Source organism: Triturus cristatus, chromosome 3_2 (genome assembly GCF_964204655.1).
Source record: "Triturus cristatus chromosome 3_2, aTriCri1.1, whole genome shotgun sequence".
Classification (NCBI taxonomy): Eukaryota; Metazoa; Chordata; class Amphibia; order Caudata; family Salamandridae; genus Triturus; species Triturus cristatus.
The window spans coordinates 955,615,113-955,640,808 of record NC_140584.1 but is presented as its reverse complement, the minus strand read 5'-3'; the positions used below and the strand labels follow the sequence as shown (position 1 = coordinate 955,640,808).

The following is a 25,696-nucleotide window of genomic DNA, read 5'->3' as shown; positions in this document are numbered from 1 at the left end:
CTGGCACAGTGTAACTGACACATACTGGGGAAAGATGTGATATGTGCAATCAGTAGCCCTAGACCAAAATTTGGGCCTCATAGCTGCCCATACATCTGATTAATGTTAGACTTTCCCTTCCACTAAAGGGGCCTGTTAGGAGAGCAGATACCCTGACTGTAGTGTCTTGTGTAGTGTCTTGTGAGTTAGCGATCACGGGACCCTTTTGGTTTTGGATGGTCTCTGTGGAACTGTGATGCAAGTGTTCAGGTGTGATGAATAGAGTTCATGTTTAGAATGTTGAGTTTGCAGATGCACACAGAGGAATACAGACATGTAATACCAAGCTCAGTGTGTGGCATATTCATTAATGAGTACCTAGGCTGGGGAGGACGCTAAAACAGTTTCATGGTACTCCTTCCAAAGCGGCTGAAGCCTACATTAACTTTATTGTCCAGAACACCTGCTTCTATTTTACTAGAACAAATCATTACTGCGACGAGCAAAGATAGAGACATGTTGATACTAAAAGACATTATTGCATTTCAATCCTGGAAACAGCACACTCGACCTTTCACACATTAAAGCAAATATCAGAAGTTTAAAAATGTGAAAGATGAACTGTCCGTTACTCAAGAAGGTATTGTCTCACAAGGTTTGAGAATTTTCTGCAACAACAAGTAATTGAAGTGGCCTATGAAGGACATTGTGGAATTGTTGCCACTAAACAAGCTCTCCGAGACCAAGTTTGGTTTCCTCATCTTGACGACAGATTTGAGAGAGAGTTGAAGGCCTGTAATTTGTGCAATTGCTTATCTCCCAAAACCACTCAACATACCTTGATCATGTCGGATTTACCAAAAGATGTATGGGAGAGAATCGCTGTTGATTTCTTTGGTCCTCTTGACAACGGATATCACCTGATGGTGGTTATCAATGAATACTCCTGTTTTCCAATGGTAGAAGAGCTCTACGAACACTCAATAAAGAATCATCCCAAAGTTAGATAGCATTTTTGCAACATGGGGTGTTTCTTCAATTCTAAAGTCTGACAGTGGCCCACCTTTCAACATTCGAGATTTCAGAGACTTTAATCATCTCAGTGTGAAGCATCAGAAAAGCACACCTCTTGGCCACAAGCGAATGCGGTTGTTAAACGCTTTATGAGCACACTTATAAAGACTGTCCAGCATGCTACATTGGAGAATCTTGATCTGAAATTGGATCTCCATGCTGCTCTTCGAGCTTACCGGTCGACTCCTTGTTCAATGACAGGTGAAAGTTCTGCTACCTTGGTGTTCATGAGAGCCAACTCAGTTGCTACAATAGACCAACAGAAGATCTACAACAGATGGTGAACTTCGTCAAACAGACTTGTGCCATAAGCAAAAGTTGAAAGATGCCAACAAGTGTGAGAAAACTGAAATCTGATGCTCCCTTTGATGCTGAACACTTCAAAGTTGCGACTAGTAAAGGACATGTGGTGACTGCTCACCGTTCTGGAAAGTCCACTACGTGAGATTCTTTGCAGTTCAGGCTTCTGCCTCATCATTCGCCAGTTCCTGATGTCTGAGATGAGACTAGTTTGATTGAGATGGTAGCGAGCCCCCTGACTGCATCTGATCCTGTATCACCAGTGCCAGTCATGGACCCTTCTCTTTTCTCTTCACAGCCTCAGAGGACACGAACTGGGTGTTTGGTCGGAGCTCCCCGATGACTTATAGAGGAGTTGTAATGTGTATATATGTGTGTGTGATTTATTTACTCATTGTATAAGAAGGGGGGAGATGTAGTGTCTTGTGAGTTAGCAATGACAGGACTCTTTTGGTTCCTGATGGACTCTGTAGAACTGTGACGCAAGTGTTCTGGTGTGATGAATAGAGTCCATGTTTAGAATGTTGAGTTTGCAGTTACACCCAGAGGAATAAAGACGCGTGATACCAAGCTCGGTCTGTGGCATATTAATTTACGAGTACCCAGGCTGGGAAGGAGGCTACACTGACAACCTGATAGTATCATAAGCAGTTGCAGCTATGGGGTAGGAAAGACAGTCCTCATGGGCCCACAAGTAGCTGAATCCTCACTACAACTCTAAGCTCCCCACACTTAAATTTAGTTTGATGCATTGTAAACAGGAATATGAGAAAGGGGAGGTTGAATGCTAAGCGGGGTGTAGAAATGGATAAAACTGCTTCTGAAATGGAGCAGGGTGCTAGTCAATCTGATTTATAAAATGCCATTTCACTTTATAAGCCTCAAGGGACGACCCAAACTCAGGCTTTAAATGGCTCTATAAGGATACCAGCAAATCCAGATGGAGCAACTACAAACCTAGTCTATGCCACTGTAAAGGCAACTCATTATAATAACCAAAAGAAGTGCCCCAAGAAGTTCACCCCATGCTGACCTTGATGGCCCTTTGTATGCTGGAGGGAAGCTAACCATCCGTTGAGAACGTGGTTTTGAAGGTTCGAGCAAAGTAAATAGATGGAGCTAAAGAGAAGAACTGAATGGATTGACTAACTTGACTGCAACTTGTTCCAAGCCCGTCTTTCTGCGCCGGAATAAAAGGTTGTATTTCTGTGAGCCACTCAATGAAGATCACATTAAAAAACAACAGAAAATGATCTAAGAGAAGGTTGCAACCTTTGCACCGTGTCTGGCTGTTCCTTCCAACCAATCTTGTTACTCACCTGACAGAACCAAATAAAACAACCAACACATATTCAGCGTCCTGTGCCCACAAGTAGATCCAACAGACAGCAAAGTTGTCACCAAGTCCTCAGCCCTGGAATGTACCGGCATCTGAGTTCTGAATGACTAAACTCACAGTCAGGAAAGTTTTCAAATCCTTTAACAACGTGGCTGAAGATAAATACAGAAGGCTCAGAGATGATCAGACATGTAATTCTTAATAACATCCAAGGTGAAATCTGATGAATCTTGGGTGGGAACAAGTCCTGGGCTGCTTGAGAGAGAAGAGAAGCACAGGAATGATCCCGCTCTCTCACCTGAGGGTAGTAAGAAGGTTGGCATAGAGGAATGGAAACGAGTGACCATAGCATTTTAGGATGCAGCTTCGAAGTCTGCCAGAGATGCTAAGAAGAAACTGTGATGGAGCGTCCACACTGTTCTCAATAGTGATCCTGTTCAGACTCCTAATACGAATCCATGACCTCTCCGCCCCGTTTGTTCTGCTTTTCTCGCAATGCTGTGAGGCATAATGTTCCTCAACGCTTGGAAGGGCTTCTTGTGACTTATGCAATAAAAAATGGTTAAACAGACTCTAAAGTACATTTCTTCTCAGCCACTCTTAAGTTCTTCAACATCATTTTTGTGTGAAATGTTCGACTGCTTTTAGCGTCGCAGACAATTCCAGACCTTGTTCCTTATTTCACATATGATGATTTTAACTTACTTTATTCCCCTAAATAATGATCTATTTCCTTACGCACACTTCACCTACTCAAATATTTGAACGCACTTTATGCTGTAACTGCACCATCATATTTTGATTGTAGCTGTATATTTAGAAACTATATTGCTACAGCTATTGCTATGTAGCAGACAGATTGTTAAATAGTGCTTTTTTTCTGCTTGCACTAAAGAGCCAAAAGTGTTTAATAAAACCTGGATTTTCCTATCAAGCCTGTCTACATACACCTCGTCTTCTAGGCCCAGAAGTAACTCTCTAGAATATGTAGAATTATTGCAATTAACAAAAAACTTGTTAAAGCAGCCGTATTATTTTAATAATAATAAATCGTATACATGTTGCTAAAAGAACAACAGTGCTTTGACATTCGAGTTATTGTGAGTGATATAGTTTCTGCCTTAACTAGAAATGTTAACCCTTGCCACCCTCCAGGAGTAAGACCTGTCTACTCAACTTTGTTCCCCATGAAAGAGGAAGTATTTGACTGATAAACAGTGATGCACTAACACTAGGCTTTGCAAAAACCTCTTCTTTCCTTCTTTGACAGTGTATATTGTTTTCAGGTACCGCATTACAATTGGGAACAAGACCTGTGTGTTCGAGAAGGAGAATGATCCCTCCATCCTGCGCTCCCCCTCCGCGGGGAAGCTCATCCAGTATGTGGTGGAGGATGGCGGCCATCTTTTTGCAGGGCAGTGTTTCGCTGAAATTGAGGTATATTGGCACAACTCAAATAACTGTTGGTCATGCTTATAGATTTCAGCCGCTAAACCTTCTGTTTTTATACAGTTTAATCATCTTGAATAAACCATACATCCACCAATGTACTAACCTTTTTAGTATCACAAATTCACACATAAACCAGTGGATTGAATGTCTGACTCATACAATGATACATCACCCAAGAGCTATAAAGCAGATCCAGACTTTGAAGGGCAGCCTGTCATGTTTAGAGATCCCCAGTGGCGGCCAACAATGATCGGGGGTGGAGAGGCATAAGGGGAAGGGGAAGCAGATGCTAAAAAAAGAAAAGAAAAAAATACCTTCTAGCCGCTTCCTCGCCATGTCTCTCCTCTGTCGTACCTCTGCTCCAGCTGCAACAGGAAACACACCCAGGCTTCCAATAGCCAATGACAACGATGTAGCGCTGTGATTGGTCTGAGCGCCGTAGTTCAGCGCTCAGCCAGGGAATAGGGGCCAGGGCATGTTCTTCATGCAGGCTGTAATGCTGCCTGTGTGAAGAACATTCAAGGGGCACATGACTATTTGGATGGCCCCAGAAGACTAGCAAAAGTCATGCCCACTTGGAGTGGGAAAACCACTCCCCCTGTTCCTGTTGTGAGAGCAACCACACCCTGCAAAGCTGCAGGACAACATAAAATGATAATAGCATGAGTTATTTTAATTTAATTTTTCCTTTTTTGCACTGCTAAAAATCAGTGGGGCAACGCACCTCCGCCTTATCAGAGAAGCCGCCACTGGAGATCCCTCAACTACCTGGTGGTGCATCCTCTGGTACGGATGTTGCACTTGGACTGTAGGCTCAGCTGGATATAGATACCTTGCTTCTTTTGGGCAACTCGGCCTTCTTGTCTGTTTTCCTCAAACAAAGCCCCAAGGACTTTGGGAAAAACAAAGAAATCATTGTTCCTAATTTCTGAAAAGAAAAGAAATGCAACATAATACTTAATGGAGCCCTACCAGGATCAATCAGATCATTGTATTTTCAACAATTCATGTAAATCCGTTGTATGCCCTAACTTCCCACCAATGTTGCCAGTGCTGCACAATAAAACAAAAAAAAGATAATAAGGCACATGCATCAACCTTTTTTGCGAGCGCAAACGGTGCGATTCGCAAAAATCGTCCGTTTACGCCCGCAAAAAGGGCTTATGCGATGCATCAAACTATAAGGGTCTCGCAATTTAAGAAATCACAATTTATTGCGATTTCCAAAATTGCAATTGCATTTCAGGAATTGCAAATTGCGATTCCTTAAATGCAATGCATGATGGAATCGCAAAGAGCGATTTCGCTAATAGGGGGCGCAAATTACTATCAATTTGAACTTGATGGTAATTTGCAAAAACTTTGAAAAATGCACTAAAGTGCATTTTTCAAAGTTGTAGGTTACACACACCACCCTTAGGGCATGTGTGTGCGCAACATGTGTGCACAGATCAATTTCAGGGGTGCAACAGGGTGTCCTTTTGACACCCTTGCACCCTTCAAATTGCATGCGCAATTTGTGAGTACCTATAGGGTACTCGCAAATTGCGCATGCAATTTCCCATTCATTCCTATGGGCCTGTAGGGCCATAAGAATGAATGGGAAGGCATTCCTTAATTGCGACTCGCAATTTGCGAGTCGCAATTAAGGAATGTTTGGGAATAGCTATTTTTATAGCGATTCCTACATGCATAGGCTTTTGCAATTCCTTAATTGCCCATAATTAATAATCGCAATTAAGGAATCGCAAAAGCCTACATTGATGCATGTGCCCCAATATGTTCTACATAGGTAAACCTATATAAGTGTGGAAATGCCAAGGCAGCAACAACACCTGTTTAAAACAACATAACTGGTTACAATAAATGAATCATGATGCTTCATTGGTTCCTGATAGCTGACCGTAAAAGTCCCTTTCAGCTGCTATGTGATAAGTTAGGAGTTTGACCATTAATAGTCTTTTTGAATATAGCAACATGGCCCATGTAATATAATATATGCCAATTTCATTTTGCCCAACCCATCGTTACTTAAATCACAGCAAAACATTATTTTATCCTCTTTCTTTCCAAGTCACATTTTTGACTCCTGCTCCCTTAATTAGTATTCTACAAAAGGAAATGTGGAAAACATTTATTACAGAGCTTAATCTTTGTCCTTCTTTAGATTTAGATACAGGTGTTTTAAGTTTATATACTTTTCCTTCATGACTCACGTTAGATGTTTGACAGGTTTGTTTGTCTAAAATCAGTTGAATTGGCCATCTCCAATCTTCTGCAAATCCATTAATGTGAATATTGCTTCCACTAGAATAATTGATTTGCTCAGAGAGATTTTGATTAGCTTTACCTTGCAGGGCATCGTTGACTGAACCTGTTTTTCTGGAAGTCAGTTCAGTTTTCACACTTCTACAAGCTCTACTTTCCTGCATCATTTTTTATATCAATCTTGGACAGTGCATTAAAAGTCTTTTTAAATGGAAACCCCATCATGGCACACATTTGTGCAAATGTGGTGACTCATACGCCTGTAAACGTTATGCTGCAGCAGCTTTTTTTTGCTGATGTTGGTCTGCATCACCAAACCAGCATTTCTTTTCTTTTTATCAATGTTGAACGACTTTGGCAAAAAGCATTGGCAAACCAAAAGTTCAGCCATTGAAAGGTGAGACCTTTTAGTTTTGCCTTTGCTTGTTTGCTTTGTGAGACGACTCACCACACTTGCTTCTTTTAGCTGGTTGCCGGTTATTTTCATCTTTAGCTGCCATGGTTCTTAAAAAGTAAACACACTGACCACAGGCAAAGGTTTTCACAATTCTCTCTCCAGCTAAATGGTGCTTATCTTCTTGTTCACCAGTAAGATGCGGCTGTCAGGGCAGGGGCCCCAACCATACCAGATAGGGGATTACTGGCCATCAACAGGCTTTCAGTAGCCTGACAATTGGTGTAAATAACATTATAGAGCGAGACACCGACCTTTTTACTGGTACACACGAAGGAGGATCTACCTACCCTAATCTGTTCTTTCCCCCATAACTGGAGACAATCGCTACCATCTGCGTATATGTGGTCTGCTGTAGCAAATAGCAAGTGTGTAACACATGAACTGTTCATGTGTCCACCTCGAAGACAAGGCGAGTGTAGCAAAAGATGGAGGGTTGCCTCGTATTTCCCCATGTGGTTTAGCCTTGCATCTGTCTGGGAGAGTCTGGGCAAAATCCATTTAGCCTCAGGCTGACCTCAGCCCTAATGAATAACAAAGTATGGACCGAAACGGTTTGTTTTCCTTTTTTTAGTATGAGGATTTATGTGTGTTTGCTACTCTAGTCAGCCAGAGTTGTAGATTTTGTATGGAGCATACCATAAGGTTGGTGCTAGATTCCTGCTACTGCTCCAGTCTGAGCCAGACAGGTTTCCGAACTTCTGGACACCCACCACTGCAACAGCACAGAGGTAATGCTGACATTGTCCCCGCCTCGCCTACCTCAACCTGTAGGAAACCCTGCTGCTGTCATCTGTCCTTGAAGAAGAAGAGACTGTGCTACCCGGCTATTAGAGATGCAGGCACCGGATTAGAAGGACAGGAGAAAAGTACAGCAGATTGAAGTATGTGGAGGTCAGCCCAAGGAGTTAGCCAATAGGAGGAGCTTCAGGAGACATTCCTTTATTCAACTAGCGCTGAACTTGCCTCATGTTGACCCTTCCCGACGACCAGTTATGATGTTCCATTTTGTCACTCCCATTTTAAACCCATGTAAGGGGTGGGAGCCTGATAATCTAATGGGGGAGCCACTTGATATAGAGGCTCTTTGTGATAGATAATGGTCTGAAAGATGATTATGGATAGCCTGTATTTCTACATATGTACATACAGTGATTCAAAACAGAACGAATTTACCTAGTCCTTGGCAGTCCTGCAAATCTGGCATTGATTTTGCCCTCTGGGACCTACGCTGAACACCTTTGCACTAAAGGAAGTACATGTAACCTCATTCCTTTTCTGGACTTGATACAATTTTAGCATGGAGAACAAGGCCTGCCAGCTGTGTCTAAACTGTCATAGATACACTGTTTAGGATGAAACCAAGATGTGTCACATGATTAAATTGCACGATCTTGGTTCCCACAGCCAAGAGAAGCATGATGTTTCTAGATGCCATTAATAAAGTCCCTTTGATTGCAAAGCCCTCCTTATGCTCTGATAATCACCTGAGCAGAATGTTTGCTTTCGCTTACCAACTGTCAGATGCTCACTTTTCCACTGACTTCAAGACTTCACCACCTCATTACTAGATTCAGATTCATCTGCTGAAAATGTTTACTTACGGTATATGCTTCACACTAAGGGTCTACCGTATGAAGTCAAGGTTGCATTCCTGTCGATGTATGTTGCGACGCGCTTATGACCTTTGCTTCATTTTGTGATGTGACTGATGTCCTAATCATTTGCATCACAAAATGCGAATTGCAGGAGGTTGCAAGCAGCTCTTTCCCCATTAATATATATATGAGACAGGAGGGAGCTTTCAACCCCTGGAATGTATGTGCATACAGGGCTGGAGTCTTAAGAGGGGCAGTAGACATATATTCACACACTTGCATTACCTGCATGGCAACATTGTTTTAAAGCAGTTTCTGTCCCTCTGAAGTTCAGGAGCTGCTTTCGAAAATCGAATTTGGCATGTGGGGAATGCTATCCAGGGCAACAACTGCAATTGTGGTTTCAAACCATTGATAGATTCCATCCCTAATCTCAATGAACATCAGCCCTTAGATATTATATGAGATCACTCTAGCAGCAGTCTTGTTTGTCTGGAGGGCCTTCAGTACACAAGACTCCTCCCACTGAAATCCATCCCCTGGCACCGCGGCTTGAACATGACTTACAGCGTGCCCCCGGAAGCCATAATGCTTCAGACAAATGCTGCCAATTAAACTGGTCTGTACCTTCCCTTACCTGTATGTTATTTACATCGGCCCTGTGTGCATGCTGCTACCTCCAGCCACACAGCAACATCGTCCCCAGTGTTAGTGACTGTAGCCTTATGCTCTGCGGATGGAACGTTGTACACATGGAATACTTCTAGTGTGCGTAAGATGTGGAGTCTAGTTAGAGGGAAAACCACAGGGTGAGTCAGGAAAAATAAATTGCAGACTTGTCGGCATTGTGAAGTGATTTTCGTCCCTTCAGTTTGTACTTGCGATTTCCAAACTAAAAAGAGTGCTAACAGTTGAAAAAACGTTAAAGTATTGTCATGGAGCACTGGTACATTGAGCAGAAATGATATCTTATAGTGCAGCATAAGCAGACAGACATTCTTGTATCACTAAGAAGATGATAACCAGGTAGAGGGATTAGTAGGGTAATTGGAAGGATCCTACAGGTGACTGTGGGGGAAGGATTAAATCGTACGGATACTTATTTATCTTATAGGATCACCCCCAGTTGCACCCATGTCACTCCGTTTACTCCCATGAGAGTACAAAGGATGTCCCGGGCTGAAAGGGTCGGTTGAGCTGCTGGATGTGGACAGAAAGAAGCACTTTCACATTGCTGAGGGATTCTATAAATCTTGTTAAAGTCTCGAGATGGGCAGGTTGAGAAGGAGATGTGTGTAGGACTGTGGTTGAGAGTAAGAAATGGTACAGCTGAAGCAAAGCTGCATCTATACACTCCAGCTCCAAGAAGGTGCATGCGGTATATCCTATTTCTGCCCAAATTTGCTGATTGTAAAGAGATGTCCTTTAGCAGGCAGGCATCTTGGTGGAAAAAAGATCAATATAAAAGGAGTCCCTTTTTATCCTTCCATTACAAGAGAAAGAGGGTCAAACTTGAAGGAGTCCAGGGTGCCTTTGAGGAAGTATTCTGGGGCTTTGGCTGTTTTGTTTTGAAGGGAGAAAACATGTTTTGTTTTGTTATAGAATGTCTGTGTGTAATGTTTTATGTCACAGTGCTTTAAGTGTGTTTCAGACTTGTCTGTCTAATGTGGTTGTACTGGGCCAGGGGCTGCTGCCAATAAATGTCCTTTGACTAGCTGCATTTGAGGTCTCTTCTGCAGTTTGAAACCATGAGTCGCGATGGATACATCTACTGCTCCACCTGGAGACAGGCTCTGACCTTCTCTCTTTTCCTTTCGGCTTTCCAGGTCATGAAGATGGTAATGACGCTGACGGCGGCGGAGTCTGGGTGCATCCACTACGTGAAGCGGGCCGGGGCTGTGCTGGAGCCAGGCTGTGTGATCGCCAAGCTTCAGCTGGATGACCCTAGCAGGGTCCAGCAGGTAGTTGGTGCTTTTAATCCGGTTCAGGACATTGCACAGGGAGACTGTGAAGGAAAAGTAGTTCTAAGGAATGTGTATGCAATGGTGGGATCTTGTCCGGTTCCAATGCATTACATGATTGTTTTGCAAGTCTTGCAGACTTCTTATCTTTTAACAGGAAGTCAAGAAGCCTGTGAGGCACCATCCTATACAACCATTCATCCAACGCAACATTTTCAAAATGTAGGCCTAATTCACAAATAGGGGATCATCACCAAGGTAGGCATATGCCTACATTTAATTTGTGTAGTTTCTGTATTGGTTGTGATTTTTGAATCTCTACAGTCTCTAAAGAAATTATGATTTTTTTTTGTAGTTTCATTGACGTACCTCGGTGGGGCCTTTCCTCTTCTGGCCGTCGGGCACTCTTGTTTGCTTCTGGAGTCCTAGGTTTCACTCCAGTGAGTCACCAGGCACAGCTTTTGTACTCCTGCCTATCGAGAGATATTTTGGGGAAGCTGTCTGGGCTCATTACAAGAGGTGGGAGTAGGAACTCGGATATAGTTTGGCACGTTGATCAACCAGATAAGATTAGTGCCCAGTGAGAGCTGTTACAAAAGAGAGTGGATTCCATGACATGCGCGAAGGGTGGAGCATTTGTTGCAAAGCACAGAAACCCGTAAGGTTCAAGCACCTTCAAAGACTGTGATGTAACTTGAACGGTTATTCCGTCGCTCGGTTTCAACCTGGAGCGCAATGTTTCACAGCAAGTCTCTTTAGACTGCACACTGAGCGCCATCACTGAGGGCTCTCGCATTTCAGTTTTCTGTCCTTGGCTAATCCGGGGACTACTTTCAGACATATTAATTTAAATCCAGTGAATTTTATTGTAGGAGATCTGAAATGTCTGACTTTTGTCCTGGTTTCTATGGCAGATACTGATTCTAGGAAGGTAGCTCAGTGTGTCTGAACCAGTGCTGCAGGGACTGTGTCCAAAGACCAGTCATCCACCATCTAGGGCCGGCTCTAGGGCGGTGCAACCGGTACACCCACACCTGGCGCTGACTTCATGAGGGGGGGTTGCTGTGTTTGGAAATAACTTGTAGATTTAAAAGCACCCTCTGCAGCCTGCTCTGTGTGTCCAACATATTATGGGCAGCAAATTAAATGTCAAGATAACTCTGATGATTAATGTTCTTGCTGGAGAGAGATCCAGTTTTGTCTTGTGGCAGTTCTGGCTCATCATAAAGTAGCACAGAGGGTTAATGTGCCTGCCGCACAGAATGTGTACTATGCAGATCTCGGAACTATATTTTATGTGGATAGCTCAGTGGGTTACTGCTTTTGTCACAGAGATCCTTTGTTAGTTTCAGTTCATACATTACAATCCTAATATAATGCAGTTACCTATGAACTGTCATCAAAGAGCTAGATGCAACCTGCAAGGCATAGGGTTGGAACATTATGTTAGTTTGAGTAGAAATACGTTCTTATTCAATCTTATTCTTAGCAGTGCCAATCCCAACCACTGTGCTACGTTTTAAATCCAGAGTTTGTTCTTTCTTCTCCAGAACAAACACTTTTAAAATATACTACCTACTAGTATGGATGACATGGAACTTCTACAACTTGTAATCCTCTTTGTCTTTGATTTACATATGTATTATTCATTGGCTCTGTATAATGTATATGTGTGTGCGATGTAAAGTGCTCCGACACCCTACACTGGTATGAGTAGCACTATAAAACAAATAAAATGCATGTGAGAGAGGGGCTATGGAAAGATGAGTGGCTATGTTGGAGGGTGGTAGTGAGGGAATCTCTGGAGGAGGTGGTCAGGGGGCTGGCACCAAAACTTTATGTTGCACCGGTCTCCACCAGCGCTAAAACCGGTAGTGCCACCACCTCACAGTGAACTGAAAACCAAACCACTGAGAAAGGGCTGCTGCCACTGCTTGTCAAAGAGAAATTAAACTAGTTTCAAGTTACTGAAGTGTGTACACTCCCAGGCCATGAGAGTATGGCTTTCCAAGCTTATAGCATGGGGCACCAGACATAGTTCAAGGGGCCAATAGCTACACCAAACTGGTCTTGCATTACTCACAGGACCCCTGACACCTGCTAAACGATTGGTACCACTTAGGTGCTCCTACAAGATATCACAGACTTTAGGGACCCTTATATATTGAAAACATCTAGAGGGTGTCACATTATCCGGTGTCGGAGGTGCCCAAAGATCCAGGGACGCTTGCTGGACAGGTTGGTCACCCTCTGTGACAATGAGAGATTAGTGGTACCCCGGGAACTATCATTTGTAATACAGTGCTTCTAACTGTTCTGAGTTCAGTACAAATCACCTCAGCCAGCAGAACACACTGCAAGGGTCTAGGGCGAAAGGAATTGAACCTCTAAAATTCCTCTTACACAATACGGGATTCATAAAGTGCTGGGTGGTCGATGACCTTCCTGAGGCTATGCTGTTGTCCACCACCAGTTCAGGGGTCAGGTACTCACTGTCCACTAGAGTAATAAATAATAAAGTAAAGGGTGAATGTGGGGAAAATGAGTCATATGTACAAAAAGTAGGAAATGTGTTTTCCTAATTGCGATTCTTACCGACTCTCAATTAGGATATCGTTGTTCCTATTGTAAGAAAATGTACAAATATTAAAAAACAATCCCTAGTGGCTCCTAAATTGACCTGCCTCATGAATATTAATGAGATAGGTGCAGGTTGTGACCCGTTAGAAATTGTGGCTATCACACAGGGATGGTGGTCTGCTGGTGTTAGCAGACCACCATGTGTGTGATTGCTTTTTAATAAAACAATCCTTTTTTTAAAAAAATGCAGCCTGTTTTACTTAAAGGAAAATGAGATGTGTTTAAAAAACAGCAAATTAAACTTCTAAGTTTCATTTCTTAAGAGCAGTGAGTGGTTTTGTTTATATTCTCGAAGAAGATGGGGTCCCTTGTGCACCCTTTTCTATTTGCGAATGGTTACTACTATCTTTTAGTAGTCTGTAAGAGATTAATGTTTTGCAACCGTAATGCGGTCGCAAAACATTAATACATATCACTCCGATTCGGTAGTAAGGGATACCCTAAACATGCCCCTTCTAAATGCCATATCGCTAAACCAAATTGTGATTTGGTAACAAGTTACAGAATCGCTATATGGCAAATGTGCTTTGTGGTCGCAAATGGGGAGATTCACAGAATCGGTCTGTTTGCGACCACAAAAAGGCTTGTTGATATGGCCTTGTCACCCTGCTGCAGTGCCTTGCTGCATAGTTCGACTGAATTGTCACATAGTTACTGTGCTTTGCTTTGTCTCTCCACTGCTATGCCTTATTGCTCCAGGCTTTGTTTTGTAGTCCCAGTGTTTTAAAGTAGATCCAGTGCTTTACTACATTTTGATGTTTCCAGTGAATGGTCTTTTTACGTAATTTTTCAGTGTCTTGATCATCTTCTTTTACTGTTTCTGTCACCAGGCAAAGCTACACACTGGCACACTGCCCCTGATCCAGAGCACAGCACTCCGTGGCGAGAAGCTCCATCGTGTCTTCCACTATGTCCTCGACAACCTGGTCAATGTGATGAATGGATACTGCCTACCTGAGCCCTACTTTAGTAACAAGGTACAGCTGCCTAGAGCCAGCCTTCCCTAGGATTATTGTTCCTCCTCTCCCATGCCAGTTCTCTTTCCTAGTCTGATACCATGCTCTGGATGATAAGAACCCCTTGTCAGGGGGCCGGCTAGCCCTTTCTCCATCAAAGGTAGCCCTCCTGTTACCATGTGTCCTCTTATTTGCGGTATGCACAGTTTCCTGGACTAGGACAACTGCTGTCCATAGTAAGGAGCCTCTCGCTCCATCATGAACCGTCTGTCCATGATAGAGACCCTTGTTAGCATGTTCTACAAAAACCATCCTCTCAAGGCCCTGTTACCCCTGTATCCATACTTGGAAGCCTCTGACAGGGCTCGATGACCGCCTGGGAATGCCAACAACCCCCTCCTTATGTCACATGTAAAGGAGCCTCTTCGCCCCCAGTTTTCTTACCACTAATCCAATGACCCTCTCCTAGGCTGCATGTCCTGCTTTTAATATCAAGGATCCTCTTCATGGGCCGAGTGTTTTGCTACTCAGGAGCATGGCAGAGGACTCTGTTGCTTTTAATCACAAGTAGACTGGCCGTCGGTCTGGTATTCTGCTGTTCACTCTGAGGAGCCTTTCCAAGGAGAGCTCACCTGCTGCAAACCACTTGCAAGTAACACTAGTTTAACCTGCGTTTTTTATACTGTGTCCCTAAAACATGTGCTGACTTTTCTAATCCGTTTGGCCCGTCGAATATGCTTTGGAAAACTACGTTTACACCATTGATGCAAAGTGTCCTCCCTGCTGGAGAAGACCAAGCAGGCAAGCAAAATATTTAAATCAGGTTCATAACTCATACAGATATACGCACCATAATGGTCAGAAGGAAAAAATATCATGTTCTCAAGGGCCATGGTTTACTTTAAAATGTATGTTTAAAGATCCCAGTGCGTGTTGTCTGGAAGTTTATCAGTACTACACTTTATATTACATCTCAGTTAGGCATTTTAAATTTAAACCATGGGTTATGCATAATTGTTGTTATTCATTACTAATGGACCAACGGTGAATTACATTTGTCAAATGAAACAGAAACAAATAAAGTGGATAAAGGGTAATGCTATTGTCTTCCTTTGGTTTCTGGATGCCTCTTTTACTATCGTTAAAGCGTGTTATAGGTTTGATCAGATTTTCATAGTTGCAAGGTGTAGTTCCTTATCATATTTTCTTATGGATGCAGCATTTATTATGGCTGCCACACTGCTTATGTTTATTTTTTGTGGTATGACTGCTGTCACCTTTTGTGCACCATTGTGTAATTGGTACTCTGCTTCTTTTTCTGTACTTTGTTTTTGTGCAGTTAGATTGTAGTGATCTTTTCCCATTTTGTCATGTGATTGCCTTATTATTGAGTAGTCTTGTGTGTGAGTTTCTGGGTCTATTTTGTGGGTTGTATAATGTGTAGTGTGTTCAATGTGTGGGAGTGTGGCACAAGAACAGTGTTATCGTGAACATTGTGTGTTTGGTTGTTTGAGTGTTTGAGTCATGAAAGGCATTAATTTTTGTTATTTTGCATCCACATTTGCTTTGTTGTTTGTTTGAAAGGAGGGCAATGTGTTATGAGCTGTTGTCTGTTGTCCTTATTGTACAAATCCATGTTATGTGCTGAGTCGTTGGAATGTATGTGATTGTTTAGAGAGTTGTAATGTGTGTGATTCTACAGAGTTTCAAAATGTGTGTGATTTTGTCGAGTTCTGAAATTTGTCCACAAAGTTCTGGAATATGTATAATTCCAAAGAGTATCTTAATATAGAATGACAATTCTTAAAGGTTTACTGAATAAAGAATAGCAGTTTGTTAAAGACAGGAGGCTAGCATTAAGCTTTATACATGGACTTGTATTCACTCTTAAAAGCTTCCAAAACAGAACTCAATACACATCACAATAAAAAATAGAATCCTCAGTCCCATAACTCTTTGTCCTCCATATTCCTCCTGTTGTGTTCGACTCTTTCTCATATTCTTTGTTCTTCCGTTTTCGTTATCTGCCTTTAATTATCTGCAAAATAAAGACAAATCATCTCTCTAATCCCTAATCAAGTTTACTTCAGTTAAAATATTAACTTACTGTACTATACAAGCTCTTCATTTCTAAAATATAATTTCTTTATGCAAAATCTTTTCTATTTATCTTGTCTTTAATAAAATTGTGATTCTGTATTCACTAAAACTTTAAGATTTGTCATTTTATGGCAAGACAGGGGGCTAGCATTATACATGGTCAAAGTTTTTCCAAGCACAGCTTGAAACATATTCTACAGCTCTGACATCAACGCTCTTAAACTTATCAGCATTAGACCAATTTGCTGCTTTCAAAATGTCCTCCACTCATCCTCCCATCATAAAAACCTTACTTGCCATAGTACTCCTGACAGAGTGCGCCCTAAATTGTGACAAATTTACACCTGCTTACTTCATTACAGCCTTTACCCATCTTGCAACTGTTGCATTCGTGACAGCTTTAAATATAAAATTAACAGCTCATCCACTCTGGCGAATCCGTTTTCGAACACCCTAGTTTCATACATCTCAACACACAATTTTGAAGAGTTGCCAAATCTTGGGTAAAGTACTAAACAAGACATTGTCTTAGATATTTTCCAAATTACAAAAATTACTCCATCTGGTTGAAAAAATGTTTTGGACACGACTAACTCCCTTATATCAGAAACCCGTCTGAATTAAATTGAACACAATAATGTTGCCAATTTTCATGTTAAATCTCTTACTCCAAAGTATTTGTTGCTTGGCCATCTCTCAAATAGGTTTAGTACCAAAGCGACATTCCATAATGTTTGATATTTCGCTCTAGGCAGTCTCTTCAACCCAATTCCTTTCAATACCCTACATATCAACGGACTTCTATCCACTGACAGTCCTTGTTTTAAAGAATGTCCTACTGCAACAGCTGATCTATAACAGTTAACTGTGCTGTATGACAATCCTATTTCAAATAAATTGGCCCAAACAGTTGCCACTTCTATTTCATCTGCTTTCACAGGATCCAAATCTTTTTCCATGCATCAATGTAACCATACGGGGCATTCACTTCTATCTCTGTCTAGTTCCTGGAGCCCATGATTCATTGAGTACATTTGTAGATGTTCCCGAAAGGCCCCAGAGTATACCTGATCTCCTGATAGCCTCCATACTAGAAGGTTGAGCAAACCTGACTCCACCAAAGGGTGCTCTTCCTTCTGCATTCCTCTTAAAAGACCTTTGCTTGACTTTATCACATATGGTATTTCTATCACCATTTACATAATAGTTGGAAACCATGCTTGTGTTTTCCAAAAAGGTTTGACTAGTACTGCTTGACCTATACTTACCCTCTCTGAATCATTGGAAATGAGGGAAACGCATACCCTTTAATTCCCCTCCAATCCTGCAAGAATGCAATCTTCTATTGCTGCCGTTGAAGGGCCCTGTAATGTAAAGTCCCCAGAAGTACTGCTTGTATTGATGAGGATAGCAGACTGATCACACGTCACAGCTCCCTCAACTTCACTTTCTGCTTCCTTGACAACAATCTCACCTCTTGCCTTATCTTCTTTACCTTCTTTTCTGGTAACTGTACATGACTTGTTACTGTGTCTACCACAAGTCCCGGAAACTTTAAACACAGCGTAGGAATCAAAATCGATTTCTCCATGCTTATTATAAAACCCAATGTTTTCAACAAATTCCTTACCAACATCAACTGATCTTTCAATTCTTCCACATTTTGATTCATTATCAAAATATCATCCAAATAAACAATCATTCTCCGCCCCTCTTTCTCTTTGGAAACCCACTACGGGTCTTAGTAATTTCATGAAACACCAAGGCACTGCAGACAACCCAAATGGGAGACATTGGAATTGGTATAAATGTCCTCTCCATCTGAACTGTAAAAACATTGAATCCCCATTGCAATTGGAATTGTGATATAGGCATCCTTGAGGTCCATTTTCACGATCTAATCTAAATCCGGCAGCATGTCCCTCAAAATATGAATAAGTGTCTGTATGTGACAAACTGATTTAAATTTCTCAAATTTATCACAGGCCTCCAGCCTCTGCCCTTTTTTCCACCAGAAACTACTCACAGATCGTTTTTGTTCCTCCCTTATTTTTACAATTGCATCTTTTACTATCATTCGTCAAATCTCTTGTACAATATTCGCCAACTCTTTCTGAAAAATCAGCTTGTTTGGTTCTTTTATTTGATGAGGTTCTGAATCCAACTCTATTTGATAACCTTCTATTGCCTTCAAGATCCATATATCCTTTGTTATTTCCCTCCATTGATCTTTGAAAAATGTTAATCTTCCTCCCAATAACCAATAACAGTCTTCATACTCACCTTTTCCCTGATTGGTACCTTATCCAATTCCTCTGCCAGTTCTACCTCTTGCTTCTCTCCCCAGTTGGGTTTAAAAAAATGGTACTCTTTGGTTCCCTCTATAGTTTCCATAAATGTGGTATCCTGACATATGGGACTTATAATTTCCTCTGCTGAAAGGTTGCCGACTCCTCCCAGCCTTCCCATAAAATCTATTCCCTGCCAAAACTCTGCACATTGATAAATGAACTTTATCTAGACATGTAAAAGTCAGTACATATTTACTCTGGGATTTAACCATTTCTTTCTCAAATAATAATGCACTGGCCTCTTCAGTTGACTCTGTTTCAGCCAGATCACCTAATTTAAGATTAATGTGCATTATTACTGTTCTGCATCTCTCTGCTACAAGTCCTGCATTGGCATTGCCCAAAAAAACAACTTGCACATTGGCCCCATCCTCTCAGTAGATGTATAGTTAGGTCACTCTCTTTCAAGTACTTATCCCTCTACTGTATCAAAAATCTTAGACAGCAGACCCAGTATATCTAGAACTGTTTTAATGATCTCTTTAGACTTTTTCTAGGATCTGTGCCCATCTTAAAAAAGATAAGTTATTAATTCCGGACCTAGATTAGGTGTTAAAGTTACTTTCCCCTCTGTCACCAGACAAGAGCATTCAGCCATCACAATGTTTCTCTCATCCTTCTCTAGTGTCTTTCTTATCCTGTTCTTAATATAAATCGACACATGGTCTAAGGGCCACCAATCTTTACTCCTTGGGTGTCTTATATCCCTTAGGTCGAATAACGAGTCACCTAATTGATCTATAACTGTTGTTATTTCTTTATGTCTATTTCTGGTATTCTCATCAAACTCCTCATCTAAACAATCTTTGTAATACATTTCCAGAATATACTCTTCCAAATTGGATGTTTCACCTGTCATCTCCAAGTCATCCTTTGGATCAAACTCACTTTTCGTGTTAAACTGATTTTTCTTTGTGCCACTTTGGGCACCTATTCTTTCTGAGCTGCTTGTACTCCCTTCTTTTTGGACAAAACAGCCAAATGCTTCTTTTTCTTAATGCATTTTCCTCCTGGACCTCTATTTAGATCTTCCTTATCAGATACTGAAAAATATTTCTAATCACCTACTTGTCTATCTTCCCTTTTCTTACTTTGTACGTGTTTCACTGTTTTCTGAACAGCATCATGCAATTCCTGACTTTCCTCATGATGCCATCTTGGCTCGTATCTTCATTACCTTTCTTGGTTATATTGACTAATTTGTATTATTTTGTAAATAAATATTGTTTTAGGCCTATCTATCTTTTCCCTGAAATAGGCGCCGTTATTTTACTTCACAAAAACCTTCCAACTGCTGCCTTGACCGTTTTTGGCAAAGAATGCCAAGCCAAATCGCTTCTTTGCTTGAAAATGCGCCTCTAATGCCTAACATGTTTAGAAACAACCCCAATTGTTTCTAAACAAGCCCTACTTCCTTCAAAAATACACGTTCTGACCTAAAACATCAGACCCGTCTGGACAGGCGAGAGGAAAGCCCCATTTCCTTCTGAAGCATGCGTTACGACTGAAAACATCAGATACATTCACACAGCTATCTTTGTCAAAACGGCTGCCACTGCCTGACCGTGTCCTCTAATCTGAATGCGAGACGAAATTAAACCACTCCTGCTCTCGTGCACATGCCAAAATGGCGCTCTGGGCGCGTAACTGACATGTAACTAGTCAAGTGAGTTTGTGAAAATCCTTTGCTATTTTGTAAATACAGAGCCACTTTCCACAATAAGAACCCAAATTACTATCTTCCCTTAATGTATTTTCATTTATGCTAAAAAATCTAGTTATACAAAATACCTTTAAAATGGAAAACTTAACAAATGTCTTACATATAACAGTTTTAGCCAGCCATTAGGTATTAATCACAATTGCAATACTTATATGTGTAGAATGAAATATATAGACATTCATCCATTATATAAACAATCATCCAATCCTAATAATATGCACATCCAATAATACTTATCTGCTCAGAAGCAGCAAATAAAAGAGGAGGAATATGGAGGACAAGAAATATGGATGGGACTGAGAATTCTATTTTTCATTGTGATGTGTATTGAGTTCTGTTTTGGAAGCTTTAAGGAGTTGCTGTTTCGAAAGAGTGAATAAAAGTTCATGTATAATGCTTAGTACCAGCCTCCAATGTTTCCATAACATTCTGCCAGGTGTTAGTTGGGCACGAAACTATATTGTGGTGAGCAAGTAAAAAAATGGTGTAAAACCCATTACTTAAGAATACCTGTATTTGTTAATCCAATTTACATGTAAAAAAGAGAGACATGTACACAGACTATAATGCTGACAACAATGCCAGTGACTGTTGTAGGTAGATCATAATAGGTACTGTCTTTTCTTTGCTTTGCAGCTTAAGGATTGGGTAGAGCGACTTATGAAGACTCTACGTGACCCTTCTCTCCCACTCTTGGAGCTTCAGGACATTATGACTAGTGTGTCGGGGCGGATCCCACCCAACGTAGAAAAAGCCATCAAGAAGGAGATGGCACAGTATGCCAGCAACATCACCTCAGTCCTGTGCCAATTCCCCAGCCAGCAGGTAGTGTGCTTAGCATCTGTTCAGGTCTAGGAGAGGCTACAGGTGTTTGCAGGACTCTAGACTATGTGGGGTCAGAAAGTTAGAAACTTTAAATTGCATTAAGTGACCTGCTGCTTACCTTGAGGTTTTTCTTCCAACACATCATCTGCAGGTTAGTGTACACAGATCCTGTACATTGACTCTTATATAAATATCCATTATCTTTGAGAAGGATGCACTTGTAGTTACATGGAAAAAAGGGAGGAGAGTTTGAAGTTTTCTGGAAAGTGCTGAATGGTCAAGCGTTTTCAATGTGACACATGTTGTTTTACTCAAGTTAAAACATACTACTTCACCTTGTAGTAAATTTACACGTTTTAGTATTCACCATGTCTGAATGTAAAGTTACTACTAGGTACAGACTTCTTGTCTCCACCCCCTCAAAATTGGCCTAATAGAATAGGATTTAAGAGTGTAAAGTTACTACTTTTTATTTTTTACATGTAGGTATATACACTTATATGTATTCTAAGTAATTAATTTATTTTATTTAACGTTATTTTCTATGGAGTGTTATTTTAAATCCATGCTTCCTTTATTTTCTATGTGAGTCTGTTGTAGTACCTGTGAGTGTCCATATGTGATGCTAGACTTCGTCCAAGGCTGGGTTGTAGTACATCTACAAATGTTTTGGGTTATTTTTGTCTGAAGTAACTTTACAAGTGTAGTTTGTGATTAGCAATGGGCTTACTCTATTGTGGGTGGATGTTTGTAATGCCATGCCCCTCCCTAAACACCTTCTTACCCCTTCCTAAATGCCTGCTTAAGCCTTCCTATACCCTCTCATTTGTTCGAAAGTGTTCCATATTTTCCATCCAGTTGCACAGGTTCCTGCCACATTTACTACTAAAACGTATACCTACATATGCAGAGACCTTTGCATAAAAAAGATAAGAGAGGCGGAGGCAGAGGTCTGCACATGTAGGTTTGTGAATAGTGTTAAAAATTGGGTTTCTGGTTGGCTGAGGTATTCACCCTGTCTAAGCAGGAACCACAATCCTAGTTAGGGTAAGTCAGATACACACCCTAAATTAACTCGTGCTCAGCCTCTGATAGCTTAGCACAAAGCAGTCAGGCTCAATTTAAGAGGCAATGTGCAAAGTATTTGTGCAACAATTAACTCAGTAAAACATTGACAACACAAATATAATCCACATCAGATTAGAAAAGTAGAGCTTAATTGAATGAACAAAACAAGACCACAATGATAAAATCCAATAGGTAGAACCGGATTTATGAATTTTTGAAAATTATTTTGAATTATAGTGCTTAGAAACATAAAGCACCAACTGGGGCTATCTGGTCATGCTGGACTGGGTCAAATCTTAACCCCTTGTGTGCCACGCCCTTTCCCCGCCCTGTGCCGGGCGTTCCATTAGCGGGCGGGGTTCATGACGAGCTGGACTCGTCATGGGCACAGCGCAACCGCGGCCCATGACGAGTCCAGCTCATCATGGGCACAGAAGGGGTTAAAAGTCAGGCCGACCGCTATGAAGCACGGGTTGGATACAGGAGCTGCAAACAGTGACTTCACGGAGGACGGTTCAACATCGAGGAACATGATGCGGGTTTCTGCTCTTCGATTATCCAGGCAACAAGGCAAAAAAGAACATACTGAACTGACGAGCCCAGGTGGCTATGCAACTGCACTCTGGCGTATTACGAAAACCAGACCTGGCAATATACGTCCTACCCGAACACAGTCCCGCCCTGATGAAGACCAATTTATAAATACATCATCTTTGTCCGTCCCCCCCGCGCCCCCAAAGAAGGTCGAAACAAGAGGCCTAGAGCAACCAAGGAAAATATCACGCAAAAAAATAGGTGTCTTGAGCTGGACTTAACAAGCTCGAGATTAGAGTTTGAAAATAAGTCGCTGACCTCTTCAGAACCTAGGGAATAGACAATATTGAGGACACGAATAAAAAAGGTCCCAATATCAAACTCAAATCAGTAGGGCTATAAAGTTCTAATGGGAATCTTATTCCTCTGAAAAATTGAAAGCATCACTATAATTATGTTTGATGTCGTTTTTATGTGTGTAAAAAACTATTTGTGGTTAGTGATAAAAAATATATGTATGTGATCTAGATACTGTTTCCTTTGACAGCCGTCTATAAAAATAAATGTTTGCATAAAAAACTCAGAGGTGTATGTTTTACTGTATCTTGTGAAAGGAACCTTCACTTAAAATAATTGAAAAAGAATTCAAAATCAATGAAGCCCAGAGTCAATAAAAAGGACTACCGTGGCATAACTAACATCTCATTTATGGTTTCAGAGGTATTTTCTGTTTAGCTATTATCATATTGATTCCAGCCTCTGTATCCCTGAACTGAATCACTCCCCTATTTTTGTACTCGCAACTTTCTAAAAGTGGCATTTTCAGATTGAAGCTTAGAATCCAACCTTATCATAAATTGTGATTTTAGGTTGTGAGTTCAGAGACACCAAACTCAAAATATCTATTTTTTTCCAATTGGAAATTACACTTATAAAATTTAATAAGGTAATCCCAATGTTATCCTATGGGAGAGATAGGTCTTGCAGTAGTGAAAAACTAATTAAAGAGTTTTTCATTACCTGCGCATGTAAAACTTAAAAGTACATGTGCAGCTTTTTAAATACACTGCACCCTGCCCTAGGGAATGTCCAGAACATGTCTTATAGGTGACATATGTGTTAAAAAAAGGTGGTCTAGGCCTTGCAAGAGGGTTAACTTGCCAGGTCAAAATGGCAGTTTAAAACTGCACACACCGGTTCTGCAATTGCAAGCCTGAGACATGTTTAAAGGGCTACTTGAGTGGGTGGCCCAATCAGTGCTGCAGAACCACTAGTAGATTTTAATTTACAGCCTGTGGGCACATGTAATGCACTTTATAGGGACTTATAACTAAATTAAATATGCCAACTGTGGATAAGCCAATGTTACAGTGTTTTATGTAGAGACCACATGCACTTTAGCACTGGTTAGCAGTGGTAAAGTGCCCAGAGTCCTAAAGCCAACAAAAACGAATTCAGCAAAAAGGGGAGGAGGAAGGAAAAATATTTGGGGGTGACAGTGCAGAAAGGTCCAGGGCCAACAAATAGCATTTTGCAGTAAGTGAGTAGTACTATTGTAGTACTGATAATGTACTACAACATGCAATTTGTGAATAGGCCACTCTCTTTCTACTTGTAGTTGACATCTCCTATTTTGCGTGATTCAGAAATAAGGTGAATGTGAAAGGAAATTTCCTTGCATAGCCCCACCTACTTTTTCTCCTGCTCCATCTCTCTGTCATTTGCTCTCCTCTTCCAACCTTTCTCTTTCCTACTGCAGCCACCTATGAAAGTAAATATATAATTTGTGCCAGGAAATATTCCCAGAGGCACCGGTTTAAGGTATGCATATCCCGAAGTGACGGTTTGGAAATCTTGTGGCACGAGCTGTTATTATCAACCCTTGTTGACACCAATATGTATTTACCCAAGTAATAAATGGCTGTGTTCCATATGTGTGTTTTTGTTTAAATAGTTTTTGCATAAACAGTATTATGTCTAATAATGTTGATGAAGCCCAATTATATTCCTTATCCGTAACAGCACACGAGTGAATCACTATGCTGTTGATATGTATAGCGGATACAAGGCATATATTCCTCAAAGTGGATATATTTACTCTGTTCATTTCACCTCATATTCTGGAACAGTATATGTTTCGGAAAAGCATTCCTTTGTAAAGACAGTGCATATTTGTATACCCTTTTGTATATGGACAAGATAGGCTACATGTCTGTATAGTCTTCCTTGGCATCAGCAAGGGAGGGGTCAGTATAGACTAACTTTGATTAATTTTTATGATAACATCCAAGGAGAAGACCCAACGGATGTCTTCAGATTATTAGGTAGTAATATCGCCTCAGCAATTGGGAGGAGTACAGAGGACACCTGCATTATTTGGGTAGGAGATTTTAACTGTCAATTATGCAGGAGTGCAGAGAGTGGGTTATGTGGGATAAAATTAGATAGAGACATTGGCTTTAGTCATTTTGAACACTCTGGACGAGGGGATTATTTAAATGAATTAATATTTGAAAATGATTTGGACTTTGTAAATAGGTTGATTAGTCCAGAAATCCCCTTTTTACCAACGTTTAATGGCAGAGGGGCAAATACAACTATTGACTATGCCCTAATGACCTCTAGACATAGGGATATGATACGGAACTATAGAATTCTGGATTGCCCACTTAGCGATCATTTTCCTTTAAGCATTAATATAACCATGAGACTTAAGAAATATTGTGGTAGGGTCAAATCTAAAGTGATAATAGATAACATTACTATGGCCCGTAAAAATGGTTATGCTTTAAAGTGGACAAAAATTTGCCCCGCAGATTTCCAGGAGAAACTAATAAAAAGCACGCTGCCCCAATTTTATGTATGTACAGATGAGAATGCCAATGATTCTGATTTTATTAATAATTTTTTATTGATTATTGCCCAAATAAGGAAGTTATTGTGGGTTGGTACTAATGGTGGGAATACAAGGCAGAAGAGGTGGTTTGATTCAGAATGTACCAAGGCTTATAGAAGTCTAAAGCGTGCTATACATGCTACAGAGAAGGATACTGATTTAATCAGGAATTGTAGGA

The 25,696-nt window shown here is 40.9% G+C and overlaps 1 protein-coding gene across 5 annotated transcripts in view; it reads left to right on the top strand.

Annotated features, from left to right (window-relative positions):
• Window positions 1-25,696, top strand: part of ACACA (acetyl-CoA carboxylase alpha) — a 938,215-nt gene that overhangs the window by 217,128 nt on the left and 695,391 nt on the right. For all 5 annotated transcript variants that reach the window (XM_085649480.1, XM_085649478.1, XM_085649479.1 and 2 more), the window contains 4 exons: window positions 3,979-4,129; window positions 10,291-10,425; window positions 13,896-14,042; window positions 20,832-21,020. In XM_085649480.1, coding sequence (XP_085505606.1) covers window positions 3,979-4,129; window positions 10,291-10,425; window positions 13,896-14,042; window positions 20,832-21,020 — 622 coding nt within the window. The remainder of the gene's footprint in view (window positions 1-3,978; window positions 4,130-10,290; window positions 10,426-13,895; window positions 14,043-20,831; window positions 21,021-25,696) is intronic.